Source organism: Coturnix japonica, chromosome 7 (assembly GCF_001577835.2).
Source record: "Coturnix japonica isolate 7356 chromosome 7, Coturnix japonica 2.1, whole genome shotgun sequence".
Taxonomy (NCBI): domain Eukaryota; kingdom Metazoa; phylum Chordata; class Aves; order Galliformes; family Phasianidae; genus Coturnix; species Coturnix japonica.
Genome location: NC_029522.1, coordinates 10,862,753 through 10,884,752, shown reverse-complemented (window position 1 = coordinate 10,884,752; position 22,000 = coordinate 10,862,753). Strand labels below are relative to the sequence as shown.

Here is a 22,000-nt window from a genome sequence, read left to right as displayed (position 1 = left end):
TTTATTGTCTCTCACAGCTACAGGCATCAAATAAAGGAGGTGCTTCTCACAAAAGGCAAAATGCAACTCTTGCATAAGGATATTGCATGCCATTACATTGTTTACTGGGGTTGTAAAGGATTGACTGGAAAAATGTATGGAAATGCTATCTATGCAGAAATTGAAAACAGTCATACCAATTCTAGTTTAGAAAGTTGTAGTGTTGCAAATACTCAGCATTGAGCTAAACGCTGAAACTGTGAAGAAACAGAGCTTGTAGTGAGTTTTGTGTGAGGAAACGAAACCTAGGTTTTTATATGTGATTTTTAAAGAAAACACAAAGAATTTGAATGTGATTCCCATCTAGTTAGACCATGCTGACAAAAATGGCATCCCTCAACCTTTCATTGGAGGGTGATAAAATTCAGACTGATAATTCAAAATCTGTTTTCTCTGCTGATTACAGGAGAAATTAATCAATTAAAATCAAATACTGAATGAACTTTAACTGTAGTTTAAACAGAGAATCTTTTCTTTTGTCAATTGCTCTTCTGAGAATGCTCTGTCATAATGAATTAGATTGAGGTATTATAGACCTCATCTGTAATATTGCCTAGCAGCTCTCAGGGTCTTTCAGGTAGCACTTCTTTACATTTTACAGTACTTCAAAAAAGTTACTGGCAGTAGGTTAGTATAAAGAAAATTGAAGAAGATAGCAATGTAATTAATCTGTAGTTTGTTTTTTTGTTTTTTGTTTTTTTTTTTTAATTTTTTCTCCACAGCCTGCATTCTGGGTTCCTGGAAGCTAACTTAGTTATTTGAGTATGAGATCTTTGTCCTTTACCCACTGTAATCATTTTATTTCATAAGTAGAGTTAGATGACAGCTGAGCTAAGCTATTTCTCACATGTCTGTTCTCCTCCTATTGGTAATAACAGAAGTGAAATGTGTGCCGAGGATATGGATGTCAGCCCTTCAGAAAGCATATGCTGCTCTAACAGCTGGCTTGTGTCTTCAAAGAGGTTAACAACCATGAATGGCATTTCCATTTGCTCTTTATTTTGCTTATATGTCTAAAGCCATCTTTCAGTATGAATTGAGACAGTGAGGCACCTCAGTAAAAGCAGTTATTTAAGACAAGTAAGGTAGTGTGGACGGAATTGTAGAATAGGACATAGTCGTTTCTACTTAATTTCTTGTTGTGTGTACTAGCAAAGCCATGTTAAAAATACCTGCAGACATACTTTTCCCCTGCTGTTCTTCCTTGTTCCTCTGAATAAGATCATGGTTGTCTGAAATTAGCAGCATACATTAAAGGATTTCTGAATGAGATGAAAGTATGTGTTATTTTCAGTGTTGGCTAAAATAGACAGGTAGTAGAAATACATGTAAGTGACACAGGGTGACCTGCCTCAGTATGATGCTTTTTTTCCCCATTATGACAGGATTTTGGAAAATGAAAGAGGGTACAGGCAAAAGCAGTTTTCTGTAGGTGATCCTAAGTGTATGGTAGGTAAGAAAGTGGTCAGCAAAAATCAGGTACCAACCAGGGCAGAAGCTTATTTTAAGGTGAAGATGACTGATATTTTTCAGTTGAACATTTAAGTAGAATATTTCTGACAGAAAATATTTTCCTGTGAGAAACATTGAGTAAAAAATGCCCTTGCAGTACTTTTGGAGGTTAATTTTGGCAAAATGTAATGAACAGCAACTAGTGCTAAAACCCTGCTGTAGTGCAGTTTGTGAACCTGCCAGCTTCAAGGTGGTGGATAGTGTTGTATTTAACAGGTGGATTGTTCACAAATTAAAATGCGTTTTGTATGCAGCATGGTATTTGGGAAGTATATCATCAGTAGCAGGCCCCAACTTTCTTTGGAGGGTTTTTGCTCAGAACCATGTCAATGTGCCTTGTATCTGCTGGTCCACAAGACATTAGAGTTGGAAACTCAGTGATGATGAAGTGAATTGTCTGCTGGAAAAGCAGCTGTCTACTACATGCTTTCTTTAGGTATATATACTCGTATATATATATGAGTATTCTGTCATAAGAATATGATCTTGAATACTCTGCGTTTAGTGAGAAGAGTTATAAACACAGAATGATTGAGGTTGAAGTGGGATCATCAAGTCCATTTGAAACCACTTGGTTAAGGCTGTTGGTAGTTGAGTATAGTTCTAGGTTTTAACCATCCTCGTAGAATTTTCCATCTTCCCTCATGTTCTTTGCCTCTAGTCTTGTTTATACCATCCATTTAAGTAGCTGAGGACAGCAGTCTTTATAATAATCGAGAAACAGACAAAGAAGAAAAAGATGTTATCAACACTCTTCAGTTTAAGTGCTTTGTATATGTAATCCTCATTAGAAGATTCAAACCTTGTCATGTTAAATGCAGTGAATGTTTGTGTTGAAGCACTTGTGCTATTTGTAGTGTTTGTGTTTTTTTGCAGAAAATTTATAGTTTTGCATAATGTGTATTAAGAAAGTCAAAATGATTTTATGCAGCTGAATTTATTTTTAAATCAGCACTTTAAATGTGTATATATTTAAATACTGATATCAGAATGGAGGTTAAAACAAATGATGAGAGACTTCATAGTAGGCTTGGGTTGGAAGGGACCTCAAGGATCACCAAGCTCTGGCCCTGCTGCTGCAGGGGGGGCTGCCAACCTCCATATCTAATACTAGATCTAGACTTAAGTAATGATACATGGCTACTGCTGTTTTTCTTGCCCATACTGCGGTCTCTCTGTGCTATGAAAAAAAGACTATGAAGAGAACCACTGGTAATTGACTTCAGCAGGAGCTCTGATACATTTATCGTCCATTAAATGCAGGATAAAGAATTGATTTTATGAGCCATTAGTAACAGCATTATCAGGATTGCTAATAGGGCATCTCATTTTGAGACATGTTATTATAAGTACCTGTTAGTCATGAATTCCTATCAGAACTGTTTGGTCACGTCAGGCTGTCATCTTAATGATGGTTTTTATTCATAGCAGCAGTACTTGTATGTCTGTGTCACTATCAGATGCTTTCATGACATTTCTGTTTGGAAGGCTATAAGAGGCCTTAAAACTGCTGAGAATTCTGGACTGCATTGAGTGATGTGCTTATATCACATATATGGTGGTGCCAACTAACATGCTCAAATGCTTTGCTGTCCTGGTGGTGCTATGCTGCAACCTGCGCACTGGGTGAGATGTGAATGAGACACTGAAGGTGTCTAATAAAAACTAGAATTATAAGTTATTTACAGCACAGGGATTTCTGTTATACTTAAGAAATGTATCTTGCCAGAGTGGTTTGGAAAAAAGAAAAATGAGTGAAAAAGGAATCTGACAAGAAAATGTGCAACAAACAGAAGGAATAGTATGTGTTTTTTGCATTGGTGTCTGTTTGGTCACTTATAAGGAAACTTTTTGGGAAAAACAGAGTTTTGCAGGTGGGAAAGCAAAGTACTGATGATGATACGGATACGCTGTTCTTCAGGATAGGCATGTGTGTATTTGTGTATTCCTGCATATAATGTATATAATTTTTAAATCAAAGTTTTCCTGAAAACAATAACAAACTAAACATACACATGAAAAGTAACAGTTGTGAGCAGCTGGCAAAATTCTCAAGTCACTGGGTTTTTAATTTTTATATATTCAGGATAATCATACTGTAAGATGGAAACAGAATGGAACACGCTGTCTCCTAGTGCATAATCAAACCATCTACTGGTTGCAAGCTGCTTAGTTGGCTGCTTTGTTTTTTAGCTAATTTACAAGGAAAGAAAAAATGGTTTGAGGATTTTAACTAACACATCCATGTAGCTGTAAAAAGAATAATCAGTTTTTTTATCATCTTGATGTTTCGTTGTTGTTTGGTTTTTTTTCTTTTGACAGTGATTTGTTATCTTCCAATTACGTGGAGATTCACTATGAAGATGGGAAACAGAAGTTTTCTAAGGTAATATGCTTTTAAAATGAGGCAGGGTGGTATTTCTGAGGGAACAATGCCAGTAATGTGTTTTAAAAGAAAGGGTAAACTGGCTACTGAATTCAGTGGCAATAACCTATTTATTAGAAAGAGATAAAGCTATGCAAGATAGTTTTTATGGAAATCAGAATCAACTTTCAATTGTATTAACAACACGTAGACTGATAGGTTCAAAGGAAATTTATAGAATAAGTGTCCAGGGAATGACTTATTTCATAGTTGATTGGAATGCTGAAACATTTGTTGTAGACTTATTATATATGAAACATATCTCTATCTAGAGTGGAGAAAAGCAAGCAATTACATTCCATTTATGTATTCAGTGGAGTGAGGCTTTTTGGCCATATATTAGATACGTGATAATTTTGCTCTTGCTGTAGAGAATTACAAATAAAAGAGAGATTAGGTCAAAATAAAATAATTGCATTGTAATTGAATTATTGCAATGAGTTGTTTTGCATTCTACTGAAAATGAATTATCTCATGTAATATACTAAGAAAGTGATTTTGTTTCATTAAGACTCAGTACTCTGCAGAATGGACAAAAAAGCTCGGTGGTGCAAGAAAACAGATCCCTCTGGAACTTGGACAAGCTCATGCAATTGTTAGCTGCAGCGCTAGCACTGAGCACTGCAGTTGCTGAATCATGAACCTGGCTGGAAAATTATATTGGAACTTTAGACTGAGCAAATGTACTGCTGTTGTGTGCTGCAGTAACTTGATCCACACTTCCTAGGGGATCTTCTCTGAATTGATTTGTTTAGAAACAATAATTTAGCTTTAATTTATGACTCTAATTAATGCATTAAAGTCTTTTCAGGAAATACACAATTAATTAAGGAGATCAAAGGAGAGCTACATCCTAAGCTTTTTAAAGCTTCTTGTAATCCTTTTTAGACTTGAAAAAAAAAAAAATATGTTTGTTTTGTTTCTCGATGTGGATGCAAAGATATGAAATCTTGAAAAATACTCTATTTTCTGCGTTTTTATTGAAAGAGTGAAAACTTCAGGGAACTAACAGTAATTTCTGCAATTGTGTGATAGAAAAAGATTGACAAGCTGCTCGTGCAAATTGTTAAACAGCATGTTCTGAGTATTCTCACTAATGGAAAAGTAAATATGTAGTGGTTGCATTTTGTGTAATATTTTCATTTAATTGCAGAGAAAAGAGTTTGTGAGGAATTTTCATTCACAATTTGATTAACTCAGTAAGTAAGGTCCAAAATAGAAATAATGCTGTGCACAGTTGAAGAGCATTTACATTTTTTTGGTTAATTCTTCAAGTTGTAGTAGGTGCAAAGAAATGGTTCTAGTGTGTGTGGTGGAGTTCAGATGATGTATGACCCCAGAATTAAGAATATGATAATGAATGCATCAATTTCAGTTGATGTGGGAGCAAGAAACTTTACTAAAAGGTTTTTAGAACGGTTTTTTGAGAAGACTTCCTAGTTGTTATTGTTGATAGATATTAAAGACCAACTATTTAAATCACTGTCATTCAGTTTTCTTGATTTATCTTCATTCAGTGGCAGTATAGCAGAGGCAGTTCTGTTATTTAATAGCTTCTAAGTTCACCAGTTCTTCTTTCACACATGCTTTGGAAAATCAGAATAGTGCTTTGGTTTCTTTCTAAACATTTATAGCCAGAGCAGTTTTGTTATTTTCATTGATAGAAAGTAAATATACTTGTTTACTAGGTTGAATTAATCTTATGAAGCTAGTTTACTCTAGCCTTGTTTGCAGTGACTAGTTCTGTAAGCCTGTAACAGTCTATCTAGTTGCTTTATATAGCAGCGTTCTGTGGAATTGTAGGGATCAGTGATTCAGAGGAAAGTATGCACCATTCACTAGAGCTTAGGCCACACATGGGCAAGGCTTTTCTGGATTAGAACTTCAATATTTTATGTACCAATTTTTCTCTGTAACATTTTGATCTCTTGTTTTGTCCTGTTCCCCTCATATATATACATTGCTACTTGACTAACCTTTGTGTGGAGAACTGACAGGCTACATTCCAAGTTGCACTGAACGCTTGTTTGATAGCATATTTTGCACTAATTCTGCTATGCCTAATCCTTACGGTTTCTGACCTGTCAAATCCTGCATTGCAGCATTCAGCAGGGTCTCCCTCACTTTGCGTAATTACGGCTTTTGAGATCTGAGGTCATGGCTGTAGTTTGCCTGATGTCGAGGGACTGTTGGGTTGTATTTTTACTGATTTAATTCTCTAACATTTAAACACACTTGCAGGAAATTTCAGTGTTATTTTGTTAAGAGCACAAACTTGTGTAATATGACTGATTAGTTTATGAAAACATAAAACTACTGTCCTTTTAACGTAGTCACATTTTGCTTCTGTTTTTAATTCTATGCAGTTAAAATCAAGAGCTGACTTTTATTATTCTTTTGAGTTATAGAATGAAAGTTTAAATGTGCATTTTAGTATTGCTAAGCAGTGTTCACTCATCAGTAGTACTGGTACCTATGGTGTAATGATATAATGCTTAAATTATTACTTTTTTAGAGAGAGAAAATCAAACTTGAATTGGTAGAATACAGATAGCAGCCAAACGTATGCCAGGTAATTGATGAACATTGTATTACTTATAACTTCAGTGGACCCAGAAGGTATCAAGAAACAAGTCAGCTCATGTAAACTGCATTACATAACAGTTCTGTAGCATCAATTTACAGCAAAGGAATACATTTGGACAAAAAGGAACATGAGGTATGCTGTGATATCAGCAAGAAAATAACTCGCGTTATAACTTAAAGGTGTAAAATATTCTTTACCAGGCAAGTTCTACTTCTACTATCAACCTGTAATAGTCATTGGGATGTAGTTGAATTATTTCTTTAATTTTACCCGATGGTTGATGTTAGATACATTTCCCCTTTGATTTAAACAGTAGATATGAAATCAGAATATTTTCTGTTTTTTCTCTTCTGTTGTTTTTTAAACATAAATAGGGTGGGGAGCACTGCTACTACCATGGAAATATCAGAGGTATCAAGGATTCCAAAGTTGCTCTTTCAACTTGCAATGGACTTCAGTAAGTGCACTTCCTCATTTTTCAAACAAGGCTATTAAGTAGTTATTACTCTTTAATAGTATATTGTAATGGGTGATGGACTAAAATTTTCCATTCCATGCTTGAAATTTCAAGCCATTTATGTCAATGTGGTCACACCTCTTTTAGTATCATTAGAATTGAAGTCTTTTCAAAAATGTCTCATGAAACCTTTGAATGTGATGTGGCAATAAATATTTCACTAAAATGACTTACTGTGTTAGAGAATGAACAAGAATTGTACTCTCACAGTCTGTTTGCTCAGTATGCATACGTGAAACTATCACATGAAAGTAAGACATTAGTTACTGGTAAGTGTAACTTACCTTATTTTGCTGCTAATATCTGCCTTATGACTCCCTGCTTTCTAGGTGCAATATTTATAATGTGGTTCTTGGTCATTATGTTACCATTATATTCAGTATCAGTTTGTTGAAATGTGCCTGATTTCTGAAAATATAATAAAAAAAATTCTTAATTCCAGCTACCTCTGATAGCATGTGTATGTTTGGAATTACTGTAACAATGATTTGAGTTTCAGCCATGATTTTGGTTTTATGTTGTTAAAAATCATTTGATGGAGTCCTGTTAAGTTTCAGGTAATCCTAACTGTCAGTTCTGTTTCTCCATGTTCTAGTGGCATGTTTGAAGATGGTGCTTACATGTACTTGATAGAACCAATGGATTTGACTCACAGTGCGGTAAGTTCATTTTGATCTGATTTTCGCTTGTGTTGTGAAAGAGAGAGCTCAGGGAATAGTGCATAAGAAGAAGAGAATAAATCAATAAATTAGTGATTGCTGTTGTGTGTTCATATGAAAAACACAAGTATTTTAAAACACCTAGCTGTTAGCTGTTGGAAATGGAATAGTAAGACACTTTGCATAGCAGATGGGTACGCACTGTCAAAAGGTGTTTATCCATTTGCTCTAGTATTTGAATGAAAGGATTTATACATTTATAGGAGGGTTTGGAAGTCACCCTTCTTGCAAAGCAGTTGGATCCAAGTTCTTTGAGATGCCATATTTTCAGTAAGGTCTTAATGAAATAGATAATTATATCTGAGTATCTATAGATGCTACGCGTGTAAAGTCACTGTGTAGCTTAAATTATTCTGATCCAGTATAGTCATATATTCAAATATTTATATGGGATTCAGGACTGTATTTATGCAAAGATCTGGTTAACTATAATTATTTTTGTACTTCACGTTAAATATATCACAGCACAGCTGTTCCCAAAACTGTCTATTTATAGAACTGACTACATTTCAGACTGTAGCAAAACCAGGAAGGTTTCTACATCTTGAGTGGTCCAAAGGTGTAAGTGGTGTCCAGCAAAATGATTCTGTAACATTGAGTTATAAACTGTAAAAAAAATTTTCTCACCTAGTGTGTACGGTCTATTCCAGATGCTGTATCACAGCTCTCAAACATGCCTCACTCATGTGCTTACCAGTATGTGATAATAAGATAATGATGCAGAATTTGTATGTTTTAGTGTCAGTAAATATTGATTTGTAGCCTAGAGAAAGATCGGCAAAAATCTTTGACTCCTAAGGCTTTCAAAGAAGGTGAATCAGCATTCAAAGCAAACAGCATAGTTTAGTTGGTCAACACTTGAGCTGTGCAGGAGCCTATATGGACACTGAGAAATGTTGCGTCTGAAGAGAATGACATTTCTCAGTTTCCTCAAAAGCTGTATTATGTGCTGCATGTTATGCCATGTAATGCATTCTGATGTAGCACATTGATAAGGGTTGCGAGGCTGAAAACTGACAGTACAGACGCTGCAAACTTGTTGAAATTATACTTACAGTTGTATCCGTACAGTTGTCAGAGGAGAAATTCTAGAACTGAGATACCATCTGCCAGTTCTGTTAAGGATTCAAGTGGTAGAATCTAAATGAAAAGTGGTCAAATGAATGTTTTTTTTTTTTTCAAAATGGTGAAGATCAAAACAATGCAGCTACAGAGAGTTTTCAGAGACTTGCATTATTTTTTCTGTGTGAGATAATATCCTGGCCATGGGCTTCACAATGTAGAATATTCAGCTTGATTAACCTTAACTATAGTGGATGCTACATAAAACATTTATTTTTCCAAAAGAAAAAAAAACACACCACAAAACCAGCAAGGATGCGCTCTTATTTCCTTCAGTTCATTCTGTGTTTCTCTCTCAGCGGTTATAGAACAGTGGCATCCTACCCTTTGGAAAGAATTGCATGTTTTGGCAGCCTCTATAGAAGAAGTGTTGCAGAAGAAAAGACGAGTGTCTTCTAGAGATTCCAAAATGTGATAATTTGGGGCATGTCAGGCTTGTCAGAAAAAAATGCATGCATTAAAAGGCTTCTTATTATTGGTGTACTCAGTGCTAAGAGTAAAACAAGCTTTGTAAAGATACCATATCAGTTAGTTTCTTGTGTTTTGCTGCAATTATGATAGGTTTTGGTCATTAATAGTAAACATATCCTTGCATTTCTTCTGGGAGTGGAGGATTTCATCTAAACACGTTCTCTTGAATTTGCTTTATTGGAATAAATGATTTGCATTCCCTAGCGCTAAAGATTTTAAAGGACTCTGTTCAAGTTATCTCAAAGACACCTTTGATATCTGATTTTTGTATAGTGGTAAATGCTCCATGATTTACTAAGAATTGAAAACATTTCTTCAAATTGCCACTGTGCGGAATTGGTACTGTTTGTGTTGTGTGGAGAAGTAATGAAAGTGGTAACTATTGAAAGAAATGCCTCACTTTTCATTCCACAGTATTAACTAGAAGAAAATGTTGTATGTCTTTCTTCACAGGAAAGCAAAAGTAGGCCACACATCATCCAGAGGACTTCTGGAACACAAGCCCCCAGGCAGCTGCAGGACAATGGTATGGTTTTGCTTATGAGCTTTTCAGTACTGGAAATAGTTGCATGTAGAACTTGAATATCAGGCTAGTGGAGGTATTTGCAATTGTTGACCGTTTAAGACCAAAAATCAATACTAAACTTTTTAAAAAAATATAATTATTGCAATAGATCCCAGAAAAGCAGCTGACAGACTTTCATCTATGAAGACCAACCAGCTTTCTTCTGCAGATCATATGATTTAATCAGTGATATGAATGCTACTGTGGACAAGAAAAGAAAACATATCCTAAGCTCAGGCTACAATCTTCCTATCTCCCCTTGCATGCTTTAATTCTAAGTTTAGATTTCCAAGCAACTCGAGTTTTGATACGAGATACTTATTGCATATTTTACAAGAACTAACTTTTCAATATAACAAGTTATTCTAACTTTGGTGATTGTAATCTGTCTTTGGATGTTACATTAGTAGCTTAAAATAAGGCCATGACATTCTTAAATTCTGATTTACACAGATACTGGATCTACTTCTGAATGGCCCTTTATCTCTGAACTACTGTGGCTGAAGAGAAAGAGAAGAAGAAGAGCAGTGAGTATGAATGTGACCCTGGATTAAGACCACTTATAAAAACAAAGCCCAAACCATTCAGTTTGGACTTTGGACAAGGAAGCTTTAGAAAAGTAAATATTTTGGTAGCTTAATATTGCTATGTAATGCAGTTATCAAACAATAAAATCAGTCATATAATAGCAAAACCACACATCAGCTGAATGGAAGTTTGGCATTGAAAATGAGTTTAGAAAGTGGGGTGAGTTTTAGATTTTATATCTGCTTGATGAAGATTATTTTTGGATGAAGTATTGCTATTTGAAGGTAGCTGATTTTATTTTCACTTGGTGTGTTAAGTAGTACGATCAAAGAAGAACTCCAAATAAGGACATCTAATTTGACTGGGTTATTGAGAGAACAAAAGTTGACAGTCCTCGTGATCTACACATGCATATGCATGAGAGAAAGGGAAATAATTGGGTTTAACAAAATTAATTTGTATTTCTTCACTGACTTGTACAATCTGTGGCTTATTTTTGGAGGGCTCATCTATTTTTAGAAGCTTCCTCTTCAAATCTGTGATGAATAAATAGTACTTAAGAGTTTCCAGCATGTGGGATTTTTCTCCTTTGTTTAAGTAAGGAGGGAAGTAGCGGCGACTTCTGTTCTGAACCAAAAAGTAAATTCTGAACTTATTCCAAATGATGCAGCTCAGATTCAAACTTCAGATAATATTTACAGGTAGTGCTGTTAAATCAGCAGCTGCAGGTTTTTTGTTTGTTTGTTTGTTTTTTTGTTGTTGTTGTTGTTCTTTTTCATTCCTCCATCTTCATGATTTCTCAGAGAATTTCTTTAATCCATCAGGCATCTCGAGGCGTCTTTGATGAAATGAAATATCTGGAGCTCATGATTGTCAATGACCACAAAATGGTAGGTATATCAATTCATTGATGCCTTTTGATTGTAGTTTGTACATGATGAATGATACTATACATTATCAACTCCTTTTGGGTCAAATATTTCATTTATCAGCAGCTGGTAGTGATAATGCTCTTAAGATACAGGCTGTAATACCACTACAAGTTGTTTGATTCACAGCGTTATTTGTTTAAAATGACAAAAAGGGGAAAAAAGAGTAATTATTTGAGGATAAACTGGAAAATGTGAGATCAGGTGATATCTGTAATTTAAACTTTATTGCGTTCACAAATTATGCCAGGCATGGTATCAAAGTGCCGTTATGATACCTGTATTAAAAACTGAAATGAGAATTGCCAGTAGAGTAACATGGTTTTTAAGGGAGATTATTCAGTTTCCACGTTTTGGGAATCCCGTGTCTCAGTGTTGAAATGTTTTAACCATTGAACTATTGAACAGAAAGTTGAGAGTTGTGGCTATTACAGTTTTTAAAAAAAAAAAAACAAAAAAAAAACAATTGAAAAAAAACAAAACCGAACACCATAATTTTGTCTTGAACATCAGAACTCTGCTTCCAGATGCAATAATTCTTGTAGCTGAATCTTCCAGGGATTCTTGAAGATGAGACATAGGCTGTTAAGTTTTGAGTTTTTCCCCACAGTATTTCTTAAAATATTAATTTTCCTTCCTTGCTGTAAAGATACTGTATAGTGATAAATATTTACGTTCTGTGTTCTTCTTTTTCTTCTTCTAGTTCAAAAAGCATCGTTCTTCAAACATATACACCAACAATTTTGCAAAATCTGTGGTGAACCTTGTAGACGCTGTAAGTATTGGTGTGTCTTCTGAAAACTGTGTCAATGGTTTTATTAGCTTTGCACTGTATTTAGTAAGTTAACATTAGCTGCTTGTTTTTTAATCCTGTTACCCATTAAATCTTATTTTACAACTCGTGGCTTTTCTGTAGCAAGGTGATGTGCGGTGGATGTGTAAGGAACCAAATTATTATTGGCGTTTTTCTCAAAGCTTCTATCTGCCTGACTCTGCCTTTATCACGGTGGATTTCAGACTTGAGAGAGCTTTTAGTATTGGTCACTGCCTAAGAATAAGTTTAATCAAGTTTACATTAATGAAATGCATCTAATTTTGAGTGGCTTAAGCTTCAAATTTCTTCACTTACACACTGGGGAAAAAAATCCCTGTAAAGAATGTTCTCCTTTTTAAATATGTGTCTATTTAAATCTATAGAATAAAATAAAATCTTAACTTTCTCTGGTTGTTCCTTCTGTTCTTCCTTTTTTTTTTTTTTTTTTTTTTTTTTTTTTTTTTACAAAAACATTCTGCATCTCTCTCTAGTGTAGATTTCAGTCATGTTTTAGTGCTCTTGTGAAATATCATCCTAGTGGCATTCTCTGTAACTGGAGCATGAATTTTTTTCCTTGTTATTCCTTCACACTCCTAGGGAGTGAGTTTTATTTCTTATTGAATAGTATTCAGAAAAAGATACTGGCTTTCAGAGACTTCAGTTACTCTGTTCTCTGCCATCTTTTCCTTCCTGATCACTTCAAGAAATACAGTGAACACAAGTAAAGGCTTATTGATCCAGGCATATGTAATCTGAGTTTTTATCTTTTTTTTTTTTTTTTTTCTCCAACATTTAACCATCTTGTACGTGTCCTCATCCTGTTTCCCTCACACCAAAGCATGTTAGTATTCTTTCTTTCTTAAAAGTACTTGGACAAAATTGAGCTTGTCTGTTAGTGCTCTCTCTCTTCTGTATTTCCTTTGTATCTGAATATTACACACTGACATTGTTTAAAACACAGAAAGTGTAGCATGCTGCCTAGCATGAGTTTATTCAGTATAAATACCAGAACTTCAGGAAGATATTCACAGTTCACATTGTATATTGCAGGTATGACTTGGAAACAAGCTAATGAAAGCACATCTTTAATATGGCGCCTTATGGAGTTGACTGAGTAGCTTTTACAAATTTATAGATTAAGCAGATAATGGATTAATTATAAAAATATGGATTCATTATAAAATAATGGATTAATTTTAAAAATGTACTGTTTAGATCATAATTGAGCATGTTTCGTTAGTAGGTGTTCTTCATGTCCCATGAAATACTGTAGATCAGAAGGTTGTCTATTATGCATAAAGAATACACCTTGGAGATCTGCAGTTACCTTAGTTAACAAAACGTGGCATCTTATGTCCTGAACCTAAAGAGAGCAGCTGTTTTGTTTTAGTAGCAAATCCCACGCACAATGTTAAAATAGATATCTTAAAGATGTTTTGTAGTTATTAGGGCCTGGCTGTCATTTACTTATCTACTACTGTGGTGACATTAAAATTAGTGTGAAATACACTATTCTTACATAATTTTGACATTGCTTCAGAATATTATAAATGAAAATCAGGCTTTGTGTGACTTAAATTTTGTATCAGAGGAAGTTATTCTTGACTGAAGAACTGTCTCTGGCTATTCTTTGGTTCTGAGATCACCCTGTAATCCTTTACATTTCTACTTTGCAGATTCTTGTTTCTTTTTAATAGAAGACTTAATTCAGTCATTTGATTTGAGAAATATAAAGAACAGGGAATCACTAAAAAGAAAAGGGGGGCGGGAGGGGGGAAGGTTTGGAGTTTTTGTTGGTTTTTTTTTTTTGTCCTTTCAATCACAAGTTGGGTTGATCAGATGATTAATTTACAGGAAATCCAAGGCATTACCAGCTAATTGTTTCCCCGTGTTTCCCTCCTGACTTATCCCTCTTGTCCTTCCGCTTTACTCTTACTAGCTAACTGTGCATGTTTGACCCAGTGTTCTACTCCTGTGCCTGTCCTGTCTCTGCCTTCAGATATACAAGGAACAGCTGAACACCAGAGTGGTCCTTGTTGCTGTGGAAACTTGGACAGACAGAGATCGTATTAATATTCACCCTGACCCACTGCAGATGCTTCATGATTTCTCCAAGTATCGGCAGCACTACATCAAACAGCATGCCGATGCTGTGCACCTTCTCTCGTATGTACTGTTATACAATGATTAAGTCCGTTGAAGTTCTATCTACTTTTCTGCCTGTTGCTTTTGTCTATCTGTCTTTTAATTACCTTTCTGCTTGTTGCTCAATACATCAACATCTGCCTGTTTTAGCAAGTTAAATCTATGCTTAGTGCATTAATCTATTTGTAATGCACTTAGTATATACCATGGTCATACTTGTATTTATATGTGTATATATATGTTGAAAATCAAAGCTTAATGTCTTTGCAACCTGGATATAGTGTCAGACAATTGAAATGTCTCCTGATGAGCCCTTAAGGACACTGGCTTTTGCTAATGATGTTTAAGGCACAGTGAAGAACAGGAGGGGATAGACTGACAGCATTATTTGCTGCTACTTAAAGGTGTTTCTTTACACATGTAGCTACAGTGACATGTAACATAAGTAACACGTAAGTACAGTTATGTGTTATTGTAACAATAGAAGGTCTTTTTCTTTAGAGATACAGTAGACTTTTAATCTAGGCACTGTGTTTTTCAGGGAAGTGCAGGTTGTGTAGTTAGCTACAACATCAACCTTGGGCAACTCTACCTATTTCTTCATAGCATAGTAAAGAAAGAGTGTGGTCCCCTGTGAAGCATAAGGATTTTAAATTTTTCCCAGCTGCAATACAAGGGATGGAATAACAAATACTTCATGCGAGATTCTATTATTCTCTTTTTGCTGAGGAGGATTAAGATAGAGGCTGGAGGAAGTTCTTCATCCCCGTCATAGATTCACTGCCTTAATATGGGTGCTGAAACACAGTGCTAATTTTGTTTCTCATAAGATATGCAATGCACTGATGATATGCACTTTAATTACTTTTATTGTCTATTGTCTTATTTGCTGAATACATGTTCTAATTGTTATCTTGATTGTGAATCAAGATTCTTTTGTAAATGTGAAGTATATTTCAGCTTTGAGGGGTGACAAGTGATTGAAGACTGCTGCAAGGACCTTGTCTGAATTTCTTCCTGCTTCAGTAACTGAATTCACAAATTGCTATTAAGTGATATTTTATAAAACAGTCACTTTGTAAAAATAACTAGAATAAGCTAAATAAAAGTTACTGGTGTAGCAGGATGAGGTACCAATGAAGGTGAAATCTAGAATCCCTGTTATCTAGAATAAAAGATGTGTGTTTAAAGTAGTAAAGGATAATAACCTAAGGCTGGGCCTGACTTTAATGAAGGCATTATCTGTGTGTTTGATAAGATCCCATCTTATGTGTGCATGATGGTCTATTGTCAGTTTTATTTCTTTTGCTGTTTATTTTGTTCAAACAAACAAAAAAAAACCATAATAGTTATGGTAAGATCTTTGCCACGGTGTTCTGAAACACTGCTATTCCTGAAAATAAAAAGTAGAAATGACATTTTTATGAGCAGCCATTTTAGCTAAATGGAGCCAGCAAACGCTGACAGTCTAACCAAATTTGATACAATAGAATCATAGAATGCCTTGGGTTGGAATGGACCTCAACTATTATCTAGTTCCAACCACCTGCAGCCATGAGCAGGGTTGCCAACCACTAAATCAAGCACTTCACTTAGTGTCCATATTTTAATTTGGAGTTGAAAACAGAACTTGAATGATTTTGCTTTTAGATGATCATTCACAATGTTGATACATTTCAGTACAGAATTCCTTCTTGTTAGTTTATAAACTGGAATATAGAATCATGGAATTATAAAGGTTGGAGAAGGCCTCTGAGATGATGTAATTCGATCATCATCCCTCTATCACCAGTATTTCCCTACAGAACCATGTCCCTCTGCACTACATCTAAACATTTCTTAAACACCTCCAGGAGCACCGACTCAACCACCGCCCTGGGCAGCCCATTCTAGCACCCAATCACTCTTTCAGAGAAATTTTTTCCTAATATCCAATGAAACTGATGCAATTTGAGGCCAGTCTTTCTAGTCCTATTGCTAGTTACATGGAAGAAGAGGCTGGTCCCCACCTTGCCACAACCTCCCTTCAGATAGTTGGCAAAATATTTATTATTATATTTTTAAAGGAAATGTTACTGTTGTATTTTCTCAGGAATCTGCTTGGTTTCTTTCTGTCTCTTTTTCTGTGGGTTGGGACTGATACTTACTCTTAAAGATAATACTATTATTTTTTGTTGAACTTTGCGTCTTACCTCTTTTTATGTCAGTGTTGTTTCTGTAAATTTACGCCAGCTGTTGATGTTAGATGAGCACTACTGTGTTTATAATGTGAGTGGAAGTTTAACTTTCATTAAGTTCTTGGTGCTCAGTCTTAACATGTTATGCTCACTTTATTTTTATTTGTTCATAAGGAATGTGACATTTCATTACAAAAGGAGCAGCTTAAGTTATTTTGGAGGGGTTTGCTCTGTGACCAGAGGAGTAGGAGTGAATGAGGTAACTTTTTCTACCACTAAATTGAAGTAAAATAAAAACTTTTATAATCATAGAGTTCATATGTTTCGGTATTCAAAACTTTAAAAGGTCATTCATATGTTAAACAGATACTTTCTGCAGTCATCCTTCTTGTGTTATCACTAAAGTACTGCCCACTATGCATTTTGTTTAAAAACCCATCTCCTCTGTCTGCATTATACTCTCATTGGAATCTTAAATTTTTTTTAGCATATTTGGCAAATATGGACCAAAAATCTCAGAGTAGGGTATTTGAAATACAACACTGGCATTCCTTCTGGGTTCTCTTATTGTAAGAGGTTTGATCTTCTGAGGTATTGATAATGTAGTTCTAATTCTTTTTTTTTTTTTTTTTTTTTTAAACTTAAAAGCTAAAATCATTAAAGCTAGTCCCTTTGCGTTGATGCTTTTCTTATTAGTATTTTTAACCTCAGTGCAGTGTTAGATCTTGTATGAAAATCATTAGTTTTGACATGGACTAATCATGTTACACAATAATTATGTGTATATATATGAAACAGACTGTTCTCTGTAGGTTGATCAGTGTACTGGGTTCTCCTCAGAATAAGAGAGGAGGATTTTTTTTCTGTTAGGTACTTGATTGTGTTCATTTCTTCAGTATGCACAAATAATTGTGACTGGCTGGGTAGAGTTACTTTGTGAAACAGTAGATGTGCAGTAAGGCAAAATGGGCTGCCATTGTATTCATTTATTTTTTTTCCTAAATATTCATGTAGTACGGCCTCCCATTAGCCATGGCACAGGAATTAGCGCAAAGCCTTGCTCAGAACCTTGGAATACAATGGGAGCCAGCTGCCAGAAAACCAAGTATGTACGTGAACATGGAGCCACCTCTTGTCCTTCCTACCTAAATCTGTAAAAACTCTTTATTTTGCAATATTTGAAATGAACGTTGTACATGTATCCAAAGAATGCGGAATTCTGACTTTGGAATTATACTTACCAATATTTGAGTTTAACCAATGTAAAAAACTCCAGTTTAGCACTTGTTTTGCAGTGACCTCAGCAATGTCTTCAGTTAGGAGGTTAAATTAATAATCAGCATTCAAATGTATTGTGTAAAAACACAGCTAGCTTAAAAACCATAGACTGGACCTGAAAAGAAACAACAACAAAAAAACCCTTATGTACAATTGAAGAAATTGTAAGAAGTAGTAACCTAATGACAATTGTCCAACCTGGTATTTGGCTGCTTCACATTTAGAAAGTTAGCTTGATGTGGCCCTGATGCATTACAAAACTGCTGCAAAAATCATTTTGGTGGCTAATGAAAAATTACTTTTCTTCCTCTTGTTATCTTATAAGTGATTTTGTTACATTATCTCTTTGTTCCTTCTGTAAAAATGAATTATAAGATAGAAGTGATTCCAAAATCAAGTCAGAAATCTATGAATTAGGAAGCAACGTGAAGGGAGCAGTTTTAAAATTGCTATTATTTGCACTCATGCTGCCTGTACTGAGATCACATAGGGAAGAATGTTGCCTGCTATGTTTAGCTTTCTACGTTGCCTGAAACACTGGTGAAAAGTATGCACGTATGGTGAGAAAGGATCACGTTAATATTAAGTATATTAATATTTCTTCTGTTGTTCTGGTTTCTAGGGCTGTAAAGCCAAGCAGTTTGTTAATTTCTGTTTAGATAGTATAATTTGTACAATTAGTCAAGGCCCAATTTATTGTGAGTACTTTATATTTATTGCAAGCATATTTATAACTGCTTTTCTTTTCTGTTGTATCCTGATCTTGTCTGAGAAGAATGTGACTGCACTGAATCCTGGGGTGGTTGCATCATGGAGGAAACAGGGTATGTTGTTGCCGTCAGTAACTGAGTGCTCTGGAATGAGTTCACACTTTCCATTCGGATGTTAATACTTATGTATTGGGCACTGTCCATGTGTTTTAGTACTAATAAATGAAAACTTGGAACCAGTCAAAACAACTGAAGCATATAGATCGTTAACCTCTATTTTTCAGGGAATTCATCTCATCTCCGTTTTAGGAGGACATTCAGGAATCCTACATTTTGAAGTACAAAGCAGGATTATTCTTTAGTGCTTTGTTACACTTAAAATAATTCAGAAGCGAAAAGCATCATAATATGTCTTTTATAATCGATAATTCTATTTTCCTCAATGTTAATAATACATGTTTAAAAACTGAATTTGGATTGAGCAGATCTCTCTTCTTAATACTTAACTCAAATAGCCAGTAAAGTCTGAAGGGAGGTGTATCCAAATGGGAGATCACATTTCATTGTCCACTCTTGTCACACAGCCAAAGATTCCTTAAATAGCACAAGCAGATGAGTAGAAAAGGAGAGCTTCTGAAACATGTTTTGGACTCTCGAAATGGATTCCTGCCGAAACTCTTGCTTGCTGCGAAAGCTTGCTTATCAAAATTCTGGTGAAAAAATGGTTATTTCTAATGCAGAAGGAGCTCAGTTTATTTATATTTGGTAATTGGAAATTGGTTCTGCAGCAGAATTATTGTGTGGTTTTTCTTGCAAACTGATTTTGATTCTGTGATAGAATTTAAGACATAGATCAGAATAAATACTAGTGTCTTAATAAGGGGAACTTGTCAAACTATCTGTCTCATCAGTGAAAAAGATGGCAGAACAAACCTTTTTGGTAGGTGGAAGTAATAGTTAAATAAATAAAGTTGCCAGAGGCAAATGGCCGTCCCCCAGAAGCTGAAAAAGGAATTGGATGAATAGATAAATAATTAACTGCAGTGTAAAGACATTTACTTTAACTTCGTTAGTGTCAGAAGACTTTTATTTTACTAAAATTATTCAGTGGGAAAATAACAGCTCAGTAGCAGTCAAGCTAAGTATCTTTTTTTTGAAAAACACTTGCAAAAAGAATGGAGAGCATCTTTATGGCACTGCTACCCTCATCTTTAGTGGTGCAGAGAGTTCTGATTACTGGATCTCAAAGTATAATTAATAAATTAATCACACGGTTTCTATATGAGAAACACCTAATAAAATATGTTTTCATGCGAATGGGAAAGAGATGGAGAACAGGAAATATAAGTTTTATTATAAACCTTAGTAAATAATTACTGTTCTATTGTAAGAACTGAAGAGACATGAAATAAATCTGCAAATCGATGGCAGAAATTGGGCTGAAGTTGTTCTTGTCCCAGTCTGAAATTAAGCCGTGAATCTTTCTGTTACATCGTGTGAATTTGAAAAAAGTCATAGGAGAAAATGCAGTGAAGATTATTTAATAAGACAAAACAAAGCTTCTTTATAAAGTCTTTGTGCTGAGAATTATTGGAAGTTGGAAAAACACTCTGCAAGAAGTAGTGCGGTGCTGTTCTCTACTCTCCTGCATTTTCTTAGGGTCCAAGTCAGAAATGGTATTTTAGAAAAGTGTTTTTTCTTTGGTCTGACCCTTTACAGCTACAAGTGCTAAGATACTTTTGCTTTAAAAATTAACCTTACTGGCACGATCAGGTAACTTGAATAGTTTTAAACCCTAGCAAGGAAACAGGGATCTGGGACATCATCTGTTTTTCAGACTGAAGTTGTGTGGAAGAGAAATACGGAAAACCAATTGGATTATGCATGCAATAAATAGGATACATAGCAGATTTTATGATAATGTGTTTTCATATTATTTAAGATGATTAGAAGACTACGGTATCCTATGCCATAGATTTATATAATGGAGATATAAAAATGCAAACTGTTCTCAAAATTTTCTTTAGTTGTGATATTATAGTTAGAGGTAGAAGAGCAGGCTGACATACAGTTGTACACAGTGGTTGTAAGAAACAGATTTACAGTACAAAAAATTGTATGATCCCTCTGCCCCCTTAAAGTTGATTTTTCAAGGTGTTCACTCAGCTGATTCTTTGCTTTTTTTAGGGTATATCATTCCAGAAAATTCTCCAAGTGCAGCATAGCAGAATACAAAGAGTTTTTACTTCGTGGGGGAGGTGCCTGCCTTTTCAACAGACCAACAAAGGTAATAAATGTGTTGGTAGTCACTACCTATGCTAAACAGAATGAAAATGAAATTGATCCACTAAAACATTTGTTCTTGGGTTTATTAAAACATCTGTGTGGGTATTTTTTTGAGGTTATTTGTGAATGACTGGGTGTTCACTTCCGTAACATTTAAGAATATCCTTAAGAGGAATCATATAATGTGTTTTCTATAATTTCTTAATTTTGCAAGCTATGACAAACCTTGCAGTTGATTTACGTAGGTAGACACACATCATTTTAGCATGAAAGCGCTACTTGTTAAGCTGAAAGTAGTGCAGAATAAATCCAGAAGTGAGACTGCAGTTCATGCTCCATGTTCACTCAGTTCTTGGGCTTTTTGACTGAAAGGAATTTAATTCTTAGTGTGTTATTTGGTAAATAATTAGTTTACTTAATACAGGCAGCAGAAGCAGCTTCTGTTTTTACTGAAGTTCATTTCATTTCAGATGTGCAATTAACAAAATGTAATTTATAACTCTTTCCTTGTACCATCCATACCTTTTTTCATTAGAAACTCACCAAGGTCACATTTTTTTCTAAAGTGATGTGAGCATGACATCCCTCTAAAGCAGCCAAGTAGTGTAAAAATGCTCTATGTGGCACTTTTTGCAATGCACAGTCAATCCAAAATATTAATACTCTGTTTAATCATGAAGTCAAACTTGCTGTCCTTGTAGAATTTAGTGTCACATGGCCTATTAGAGAGTGTTTTCTGTGCTATGGAAAACTACCTTGCACAATTAACTAAACAAAATTGCTTGCTGGTGTTTTTTAATCGTTTCCTCAAGTAGCAATTTCTGCTTACAGAATAAGAATGTAAGGATTAGAGAAAAGAGTAAGTAGTAAGAGTAAGGAAAAACAGCGCTTCATCTTCTGTGATTAAACTAGGATAATTGTCTAGCAGGGCAAGTAATTATCAAATTGACTGCATACAGAATGAAAATGTGGCTTACTTCAATAAAAGTGGTCCCAGGACAATGGTTGAATTCCCTTTGTGTTATCTGTGTTAGTGTTTTGCAGCTTTGAAATTAAAGGACTTTGGGGGGAAAAAAGTACATCATCTTGAATCTTATAGTTTGGAGGTAGAAGTGAGGTGGAAAATGGTGTATTAAACTTTTGATAATTAAAATATACTAGTGTTAAGCAGACAGC

General features: G+C 34.9%; 1 protein-coding gene across 9 annotated transcripts in view; it reads left to right on the top strand.

Annotated features, from left to right (window-relative positions):
- ADAM23 (ADAM metallopeptidase domain 23) overlaps positions 1-22,000 on the top strand; it is a 60,067-nt gene that overhangs the window by 13,018 nt on the left and 25,049 nt on the right. For all 9 annotated transcript variants that reach the window (XM_015868238.2, XM_015868234.2, XM_015868230.2 and 6 more), the window contains exons 4-15: positions 3,874-3,937; positions 6,938-7,020; positions 7,676-7,739; positions 9,846-9,918; positions 10,411-10,484; positions 11,310-11,375; positions 12,118-12,189; positions 14,228-14,394; positions 16,725-16,809; positions 17,565-17,655; positions 18,604-18,652; positions 20,726-20,825. In XM_015868238.2, the coding sequence (XP_015723724.1) occupies positions 3,874-3,937; positions 6,938-7,020; positions 7,676-7,739; positions 9,846-9,918; positions 10,411-10,484; positions 11,310-11,375; positions 12,118-12,189; positions 14,228-14,394; positions 16,725-16,809; positions 17,565-17,655; positions 18,604-18,652; positions 20,726-20,825 (988 nt within the window). The remainder of the gene's footprint in view (positions 1-3,873; positions 3,938-6,937; positions 7,021-7,675; positions 7,740-9,845; positions 9,919-10,410; positions 10,485-11,309; positions 11,376-12,117; positions 12,190-14,227; positions 14,395-16,724; positions 16,810-17,564; positions 17,656-18,603; positions 18,653-20,725; positions 20,826-22,000) is intronic.